The sequence below is a fragment of the Bacidia gigantensis genome (assembly GCF_019456465.1).
Source record: "Bacidia gigantensis strain McMullin 20006 chromosome Unknown contig_41, whole genome shotgun sequence".
Taxonomy (NCBI): domain Eukaryota; kingdom Fungi; phylum Ascomycota; class Lecanoromycetes; order Lecanorales; family Ramalinaceae; genus Bacidia; species Bacidia gigantensis.
In genome coordinates this window covers 3,827-14,574 of record NW_025408611.1, presented here as the reverse complement: position 1 = coordinate 14,574, position 10,748 = coordinate 3,827, and the positions used below count along the sequence as shown (strand labels likewise).

The window sequence follows — 10,748 nt, the reverse complement described above, 5'->3', positions numbered from 1 at the left end:
AGGATCGAGAGAATATAGAATATGATGAGTATATAATAGCGTATTTGTAGAGCGCAGTTTACCAACTTACATCATCGCTGGGGTGTCGACTTTGGCCGAGGATCCTCGAGCAGCCCATCTGTTGCATCCGAGAAGCATCGAGGGCTTTCCCTCAGATCCTCACACTCTCTCGGTACCGGATACGAGACATCAAGAACACCGATAAGGACACTTTGTAATGGTGTGTGTAGCGAGTGGATCACAGACCTCCACCTCTTATAGTAGATTGACCAATGAGCTTGTCGCCGAGCATTTCCTCCGAACCTTACACAGTTAAGGTTCATCTACCTTACAGCTAACGGGCGACTGACAGACGTCATCATCAGATACGAGTTGCATTCTCGCAAGTTTACCCTCTAAGAATGTCTGCAACTGATATCACTGAGAGGTTCAAATACTCATCAGCGACTGTTAGAGGTTGTGTAACGGGGTTTTATCCTAATCAGGTCAGAATCTGATGAAGGAAGGGAGTCAGTGACGCCGAATATGAATCGTATCAAGCTGGCCATATGAAAATGCATAGGAGCGTGACCGAAGACCTTCGGCGAGAGTGAAAGCTAATTCTCATAATGTAGACTAGAGGTAAGGGATAGAAAAATCAGTAGAATCGCCTGACCTTAAGGAGGACAAGAAGGAGGTCTTTGTGTGGAAATACCCGTTTATGTCCTTGCCACCAATTCCTAGCTACAATTGCCACTCCAAGCACCAATCGGCCCTAACATCCGGCGCCGGCTGCGTAATCTGTACCTTCCCGTTCTTCCTCAAACGTGCCCCGGTGCAACTATACCTTAGCCACGGCCCCTCCTCAGCCTTCTTCTCTTCATCTCTATCTACATAAACATCCCTACCCTCCTTTTTCAAAATTGTCTCATCCTTCTTTGTCGGCTCGGGGTCAGTGTTGGGCTTGGGATTGGTGCTTCGGCTGGGGCAGGGTCCATAAATTGCCTCCACACCCCTAATAACCTCGCTCGCAACACCCGCCTCGTCCGCAGGAATCCAAATAACAGGTCTCGGCTCCCTGGTAACAGGATCCTGGAACGCGGCTTTGAGGTTTGCGTCGCGCTCCTCGGGGCTTAGATCTGTCAGGGCGTCAGGGTATGAAGCGATCGCTGCCCCGAGCTGGTCTTTTGCTTCACGCTTGTGGGATGGTTCATCCGGGTGGCTTGAGAGAGAAGTGGAATGGGTGGGGAGGTGATGGTAGGCCGATGAGGACGTTGAGGAGACTTGGGCGCGGCGCTTTACGATTGAGAGGGCACGGCGCGCGGAGGCGGCGGTGAGAGTTGACGCATTGGTGGCCGCGCGGTCACGGTTTCGAGTTGTGGGTTGCTTTGGGTTGAGAGATGAGGAGTCGCCGTGGGTGGTGGTCGTGTTAGGCTTTTCTAAGGTCGATAGTTCGATGGCGCTGCTCTTGGCATTGTCGATCGAGGGTATGGTGGTGTCATCATCTTTGCGGGTAAGAAAGCGATCTTTCTCGGCATCGGCTGCTACATCCTCGAGGGTGACTGGTATGAATTCGTAAAGTGGTTTCAGATGCTGTTCCATTACGAAGTGGAAGATAGCCGTGATGATCAAGACGACTATCATGATGATTGCTTGAACCGAGCAGACTACGCGGTTGTCAGTGTCCCGTACGAGAAAGAAGAGCCCAATCAGTGTTATTTCGAGGACATAGATCCCGGCGAAGAGCTGTGACAAGGCGTTGTTGAAGAGGAGACCGTGGGTGTCGATCTTATTCCGTTGAACGAAATAGTAGTTGTGGCGGTAGGCGATCCAGAAGAGTGAGAATGTAATAGACACAAAGAGGAGCACCAGGGGAGATATGATGCAGTAGATAAAACCTGTTGACATTGTTAGTAATTGCGAACTTAGTTTTATCAGTATTTCAGGAACCCTCGAGGTGTGTGATGTGATGTTAGCCTTCAGACTCATAGTCAAAAGCTCGAGGAGGTGAATCCAAGGCCCTTGAGACGGTCCGAAGAACACCTCTGGGGTGAAAGAGAGAGAGAGAGAGAGAGAGAGTAATAAGACGTACCAATGACCGCGAAATTGGTTGTAAGCGAGTACTGATTTGCCCACATCTTTCATAGTATCAGCATTTACCCGTTAAAGGCAGTCGGAGGAGGAACACACCTGATGTGGTATCGTGGTTTGAAGCCAAGCTTCCTCTCGTGGTGTCTGCGAGAACAAGGGCCAGATCAACGTAATATACAAAATGCGCAAATACTGGAAGAGTAGACTCCCAGTGAAGGTCAATGCCTGGACGATAAGATAATTGAAGAAGTAGTTTGCTGATCGCGGGAGGTCAGTCGCGAGAAGCAGAGGGGTGCTGATAGGATTATTGGCAATCTTTGGAATGACGTTTGCTATGCCTGAAGAGATCGATGTGACGAGCACTAGCTCAATGAATAAGAATGTGAAATAGAAGTTCTGGGCTATAGTTTCGCGTTTACTGCGAGTTGGCGCACCAACGAGGACCGCCAGCTTTCGACATAAGGCTGGAACGACGAGCTGGACCAGGAGAAAGAGTAGGATTGACACCAAAGGACCTAACGCTGTGTTAGCTCTCCAGTACGGGAGTGGGGTGCCAAATGTTGGTTATGTACCTGAGATCAAACTGATGACCCATGAGGGCCACGGCCTGAGCCAGATCAGCCACTTGACTGACGCTCTAAGACTATCAAGCTGCGAAACAGACGCCAGAAGAGTGGTCGGTATACCCCAGAGGAACAAGATAGCGACGAACAGAACCAGAGCGATGCATGTTCTAATGAATCGCCCCAGGGAGGTGACATTCATATTGGGCCATAGGATCTCATGGGGAGAGGCCTCAAGATATCGTGGAGCCATACATCCGGCCCTGTCGTGGCTCACGAGTGCACAACACATGTGCGCAGCCATTTGCCTATCGAATTGGATGAATGCCGAGTTCTGCTTCGGGAACAGGGTATCATCATCAAGGTTCTGAAGCATGGATTCGATTTCGATAGTCAGGCGTGCTATTTCGTATCTCAGCCAGGCAATCTTTGGTACGTTCTTCTGTGATCTTTTGATCCAGAATTTGAGCGTTGACGCGGGCTGCCATATGCCGTTGTCTGATTGCTCGATGATTACCATTGGGCCGGGAGAGGGGTTGACGTATCCATGCTGCGGTTGTATTTGCTGACTGCAGTCCTTTTCAAAAGCGGCGTCGATGTTCTCATTATCGAAATGCAGGTGGCTATATTGGCCGTCAAGTTGGTTTTCGTTGACTAGAGGCTCACTCGACATGCGATTCGTTGGTTTCTGGGGCGTGGATGCACCAGCGGTCTTTTGAGAGCTTTTGTTAACATGCCGTAAAATCTTCAACTCGGCTTTCTCTAGAAGATGGCGCAGACTTCGACGGCGGGCTGCTAAAGCCCTCAGAGCGCCATAGTCACGATTGATCCAAACGCTGAGCTTATCATGGTCGTCATTATCCACAAAGACATCGTAGAGGGCCTCTAAAGCGTCTTTACTGCGATACTTGGTCGGTATGTTTGTGATCAGGACGGTCTTTGCTGATGCCTTCAGTCTGTGTTCTGGCGATGTCAGGAAGCGCTGTCGAACGTGGATGAAATTGAGCTTCTCGCGATATATTCGGTAGAGACTCCAAGAAATAGTTAATAAAGCACAGATCAGATGTCCCCAGTAGCGATGGGTCTTCTCCGGTGAAACGTTTTGCCAAGACAAAGTATCTAATCCGGTGACGTTGAATGCAGTCGTCTGATTGTGGAATCGGAAGACATTAGTGTCTCTGCCGCCGTGGTAGTTGATTGGTAGCAGTGCAGTAATTACAATACACATCAAAGGTACGAAAATGATGAGTAGTGCACGAAGCAGTCGGATGAAAAAGTAACCATCGAGCCCGCACTTAGCGGCAAGTTCTTCGTCTTCCAGGCTCCAGATGCGACGCAGCCATTTCAGAGGATTCCCAGGTACTGATTCAACTCGCAATCTATGTTGTACAAGGTATGTCTTGGGCTGACTGCGTGGTATAAGCCAGTGACTGGCAGACAACAAGTATGGGAGCTTACTAGATCCTGCGCCCGATGGCCGAACTCTTCAGCAAGAAGAATCCTGAAAGCTGGACAGCAAAAGTCGCTAGCGCAATGCCGAGATTGAGCACGAATGCTTTGACTTGAATGCCTTGCGTATTCTGCGCTGCCCCTGCGTTCCCTTTCAAGAAGTCGTTGACAGGGTTGCCTGCAGCTGTATTGTTCGACATGATTACGGCCCACAGTCCATCGTCAGAGGCTTTGTCAGTGTCTTCTTGCTGACATCGTGTACCATTGAATAGTAGCTGTTTCCCGGTCGAGTACAATGCAGCGATGAAGATGTCGGTAGAGTTGAAGAGACTTGCAAGACTTGGAACGGAAAGTCGATGACACTGGTGCGTATAAGTGTGACAAGATATACAGCACAAGGGGTAGGCCGGAGTCCACTAGTGGTCCGGGCCGCTTTGACGCAACTCTGAATGACGTAGCTCGGTAGGTTCATAGGGAGAGGACCCGCACAGGGCGGAGGTCTCACATGGTTTTGGAGCACATAACATTACGGAGATCACATTATGTAGTACAACAGCTGTGAAGAGAATCCAAACTATTGTATCATGTAGCTATTGAACATATCATGAGTTTGGTCGCCAATGGCGTGGCGCAGCTTCCAACTCTGCAGCACAGCAGAGGTCAAAGGTTAAGATAGTGGTATCATTTGAAGAATTCAGACTACTTGTGCTAGAGGAACTTTATCTTACATTCACGCTATGCTATGGCACTGAAGACATCGACAGCAAACCAACGCGATAAATGCACGCAGCCAACTTTCCAGCAATATCTAAAACACATCTTCACTCTTTACAAATAGCAAATCCCGGGAGTCGCTTCTTAGCTTATACATTCTGGTGTAGACAGACCTGTCTGAATTTCAAATCGGCCCTCTCTTCACATATCGGAATGCTGAAGAAGCACTTCGGATAACCCCTTCCTGGCGGCAATCCCGAGATATCGTTAAGTGCAGGGACACCGTCGCCGTTAGGATGATCTACGCTGCAGTCCCTTACATTTCGATAGACATGCTCAATATCGATATCATATTTCTTGAACAGGGCCATTCCGTCCTTCAGGCTCGACGGCAGCTCAACGTCTTTGGTGGGGTTGTCAACGTACATGATCTTGAAACAGCGGCCGTCGACGAGCCGATCCAGTTCGTCCAAGTTGCATTTGTCGGTCCATAACTTGTCATCCTAGAAGCCATGTCAGTCAGGCTTAATGAGGGATTCAACTGGCAGCAAGTGACTTACGCTCCATCGAATAAAGATCCTCGCCGAACCAAGTGCTCCGGCAAAGAGTGCCTTGCGCTACGTTTCACGTCAGCCGCTATTAGCCTATGATTCCATTACGTGAAATAAGCATACCAGGTTCAATGTGGTTTCCTTCTGTATCGACTTGAAATCGAAATTTCCTCCATTGACGAAAACGCCGTTATCGAAGAACCGCGAGGGTAGGTACAGATTCTTATCGTTGGGGCCGAGAGTCAAAGGGATCGTAGCCTCATCGGTCCAGTCATCGCCATTCTTCCACATCCATGCGGCGAAAGTCTTCAGTTTTTCAGATGTCTCTTCCAGAGCGCTTCTTAGTCGTTGCTCCAATGCCTTTTTGGTATCTTTGATTATATCATCTGTTTCCGCCGAATCTGCCGCGTCATTGTTATTGGCGATCTGTAGGTCATCAGTGATCATTGGTTTGTTCTGCAGCTAGCAACGGTCTTACACTGAATACTCCAGAGATGGTCCCAAATCCAGCCACGAGGGTAGGACCGATGCCTGGCACCGCTCCCCCTACACCAGCGGCGATCCCAAGAGCTACAGGAATCAGTCAGCTAGGCGAAAACGACTTGTATTTGCAGGATGTTCATACATGACCCCACCATGCCAAGAATAGTCCCTTCTTTAAGCCGATCATCTCGGAAAGAGTAAACGACATCATCAACAATTGAATCAACATCAAGCGCCTCCATCAAGACAGACTGTTCGAACACCTCCAGCATCTGACCCAGCCACTGGTGCATGTTCGAGAAGGCAAGCTGGACCCACCACGCTATACGACTGGTCAGCATCGTTCCTGCCACCCGTTCTTCAGATCAGCCTGAATGGCATTTACTCACCACTCGGATTCCAAGCATCCTCGCACTTCCCAGGCGCAGGACAATGACTATCATCTGTAATCTCGGCGCAATTCATAGTCGACTGACCAGACCCCGACTGCGCTCTATCGATGGCTTGATCGAGACCCTTCAAGGAGCCCATCTTGCCGCTCCCCCGCATGGCAATGATGTTGTCGAGATACGTGCCCGCACCGCTTTTAGACCAGACATCAACTGGGTTGTTTTTGTCGAGTGCGCAGATATCGGGGGTCTGGGCGTTGCCTTTGGGTGGTTTCGGAGCCTATGTCATGTTAGCACACGTAGGGAGTCGATGGGTGGAGAGAGAATGGTGAGGGGAAGAAGTGGTGAAAGGGATGTTTCGGCTCACTCACGTCTCGGGTACTGAGGTCACCCATAGGCGTGCAGTAGACGCCGGTGTTGATGAAGATGCCCCAGAGTGTCATACATGTTAAGCCTGTCCGGACGCTTTGGTTGATGGAGAATCTTGTCATGATTGGTAAGTACATAGAAGAGTTGCTTCTTGATAATGAAGTACCATACCAGCGAACCCTCTCTCTTAAATATTGCATGAACATCCAGCACGCCCCATTTCCAAGACAAATCTCGCACCGCAAGCCTCATCTTCCCAACAAAAGCCACCTCCGCAACATCATGAGCCTCAAATTCAATCCCCCTTGAAACTGATCGAGCCAAAATCCAGCTCAGCGGACCAGGCTCAAAGGTCCGTCACAACATAGACTTCTCTCAAATCGAAAGCGCCTCCAATATGGAGTCCCCTTGAAACCAAAGCCGCAGCAACCGAATCAAAGCCTAGCCTAGCAGAAGCCACACGAAAAAAAATCCTCTTGACCAGATGAGCCTCCACATCAACCTCCAACGCCATCTACAATTCCAATCACCACGAAACAGAAAGCCCAGCTCGAAACAAAACAAGAAAGCCAACATCCATAATTCCATTTCCTATGAAACAAACCTTCAGTAGGAGTCACGCTGCACAGCGGCTACAGTACAGTCCACACGTGGGTTTCTGGATGAAGGATTTCTCACCCGGGCGCAAAGCAGCGGCGCGAAGGATTGTGGCCGCCCGTGCAGTGACCCCACCCCAAGCAACGCTCTCGACGCCTGCGAGATGATGTTTGGGGGGGAAAGGGGGTTGAAATACAGGTGCAAGGTCAATTGTATCTATGCGTGAGTCGATGTCCTTATTTCAACTAGGTTATGTCTATATGATATTTGTAGCGCGGGGACGGGGGGTGGGGGGAAGGTTCACGTGGCATTAGCGTGTGATGGATAAAATTAATTCCTTGGTATGAAAAATCTTCTACACCCCTATACTATTTTGTATAGGCCTGTTGAACTCCTACTACTAATAACTATTTCTATTGCTTTTAAAGCTACGAAATTGCAATATACTGAAATTTTTATTATAATAGCTACTATAGCTCCTTGCAAAACTAAAAACTCTAAAAAAGCAGCTACTACTTTTTTTCCTTTTTTTTCTTTTCCTTTTTATTATTATTATTTTTTTCTTTTTCTTTTTCTTATTTGTTTTTAAATTAATTATATTCTTTTAAAGTTAAGTTTTTAATTATAAGTTTAAGCTTAACTATCTAGCGGCTTTAAAGAGATTTCTTTTATAAGAATAATACTTATATAAATAAATTAAAAGAAATAACTAATAAATATTATTATACTTTTAATCTTAAATAGTATTGCTAATTACCTAAGGAAAAAGTAGTATTATAGCGATTGATACTAAAAGATAAAAAAAAGCTATAGCAATTAACTTTTTAAGGTTATTGTATTAGTAATCTTAATAGATTACTAAAAGCATTTTATAGTTAATTACCTATTATACTAAATATTTAATAGCGTAGGATACTTTTTAATATTAATATTAATTCTAATTTTTATTTTTAGATTAAGTAACTTACTTTAAAACTTAATCTTATTAATATATATAATCCTCTAAATTGTTAGAAAATTAATAAAGAAATATTATATTTTAATTATTCTAATTATACTATTAAGGAAAAATATTAAACTATTTAAAATATAGCTTAGAATTTTTATTAGTTAGCTATTATTTTTTTGATAATTAGGATTTTCTATTAAAATAATAGTTATAGTAGTAAAGAAGCTATTAAAGTTTTTTTTTATACTAACGCTAAGATCTATATATATATTAAATATTATTTTCTAAGTAGTAGTAGCTTTAAAGGACTTAAATTTAAGAATTCTAAAGAAGAGAATAAATATAATAAGCTATAGAATAGTTAGAATTATAAATACTAACTATATATAATATTTAAGAATATAGTAAGTAAGGTTATAAAAGCTACTATCTAGCAAGGCAAAATTAATACTTAAGATTTTATTACTAAAAATTATTTTAATATAGATTTTTAGAATAAGATTATAATTAAGATATAAAAGAATAAAATAAAGGATATATTTAATATTATAATATTAATAAAAGCTAATACTAATTAAGCTATGTAATAAAAAATTATAATTAAAAATTTATTAATAAAGTTATAGTCTAAAAATATTAAGTTAATAATTAAAAATTAAGCTATTTAATAGAATATTAATAAACTATTAATTATTAATATTATCTATACTAGTTAAATTAATTTAAATACTTTTATAAAAGTTATTATTAGTTAAGCTATTAGTTCTATTAACAATTCTTTAAGATTAATATATACTAATTAGTTTAAAATATTATTAGCTATTAAATAGAATATTAATAAAGATACTATTTAGTATAATATAGTTATTATTAATAGATAAGCTTATAAAAGTAATTTATATAGAGTTAATCCTAAGTGTTCTCAAACTTATTAAATTTATTATAAATAATATTATAGTATTATTACTAAGAAATAATATATATAGAATAAAATAATTATAAAACAAGAAGCTACTATTAATAAGCCTTTATAAAATCTTATTATATATTTAATTAATAATAGTCTAATTATTTTAAAATTAAAAACTATTTTAATAAAACTTAAAGAGGAAAAAAAGGAGGAAAATATAAAAATTATAAAAATAAAAATAAATATTAAGATTAAGAAGAATATTAATAGGAATATTAGGAGGATTAAAAAAATTAAAAAGAAAATTGTTAATAATTATAGGAATCTATAAGATTTATAAAACAATAATATTAAATTAAAATAATAGATAATATATTTAAATCTATATAAAAATAATAGCTAAATAACTAGTAATTTACGCTATTTATTAAGCCTAAACTACTTTGTTTTCCCCTAAATTTGCTATTATAATACTAGCTTCAATTGCAAGGCTATATTATTAATCTTTTTATTTAATTATTTAGTTTTATTTATTTTCTAGAGGATAATAAAGCTATACTAAGGGTATTTTTTATATAGTTAGTATATATTAAGAGTATTAATAATATAGATTTACGTAAAGCTATATTAAATTTCTATAAAATAATATAAGCTTAGTTCTAGAATAGCTAGTATCTATATTAAATATTATTGTCTAAGTCTAAGCTATATAAAGTAGTAAAAAGAGAAAATATCTTAGATAGTATTCTTTAATAACTATATAATTAGCTTTATAAATTCAAGGAAATTTAGTACTAGTGAAATATATAAGCTAGTTAAATACTTGTAAATATAGCCGCTAATAAAGAAAAATAATTTTTATAATATAAATTATTACTTAATATTATTATATTATATAAAATCTTTAAGTTTTCTTTTAAATTAACTAAGATTACTATTAAATAAATAGCTATTTATATAGTAATAGAAATGTTTACCTATAAAATAGTTATATTAACTCTTTTCTATTATAAAGGCTAAAAAACTATAGAAGTTATATAAAAATAGATTATATAGTTATTAGAAATATTATTTTATTTATAGTTTTAAAATACTAAATATTAGCTTAATTAGGTTATAATTAAAAAAGTAAAGTAGTAAAAAGCAAATATATATCCCCCTACTTTTTATTAAATCTTTAAGCTAATAATTTATATATATATTATCATTATTTAAGTAAATTATATTATAAAGACTAGGAAATAGGTTATAATTTAATAAAAACTTATACTTTATTTATTTAAAAAAAGTATTTATATTATAATAATCTTTTTAAATACTAGTATAAAATAGATAGCTATTTATAGTATATATAGGCAAAATACTATAAGTATTATTATATTATAAATAATTATTTTATTATTAAGCTAAGGACTTTAATAAATTATAAGCTATAGATTGCTAAATAGTTAATAAACTAAATAATAACTTATTAATAAAAACGAGTTGCTTAGTAGTATAATAGCTTACCTATACTTATTATTCTATTTGCAATTAATTATTATATAGTCTAAGCTACTATCCTTTTTTTTAACTAATACTAAGCTCTTTTAGAATTTTATTAATAAAAAAATAACTAATATTTATATTTTATTTATAATAAAGAAAGTTAGCTAGCTTAGTTTAAAAAAAGTAAAAATAATATTGCTAGTAGGAAAAAAAGCT

At 39.6% G+C, this 10,748-nt stretch overlaps 1 protein-coding gene across 1 annotated transcript; it reads right to left on the bottom strand.

The window, feature by feature from the left end:
* Nucleotides 1-723: 723 nt before the first annotated feature.
* KY384_000059 (uncharacterized protein) lies at nucleotides 724-6,710 on the bottom strand (the record flags this gene model as incomplete). Its single annotated transcript, XM_044808597.1, has 11 exons — nucleotides 724-1,877; nucleotides 2,072-2,117; nucleotides 2,170-2,585; nucleotides 2,643-4,042; nucleotides 4,092-4,444; nucleotides 4,970-5,299; nucleotides 5,471-5,773; nucleotides 5,826-5,917; nucleotides 5,973-6,152; nucleotides 6,220-6,499; nucleotides 6,591-6,710. The coding sequence occupies 11 exons, from the start codon at nucleotides 6,708-6,710 to the stop codon at nucleotides 724-726; spliced, it is 4,674 nt and encodes a 1,557-aa protein (XP_044665686.1).
* Nucleotides 6,711-10,748: the final 4,038 nt, after the last annotated feature.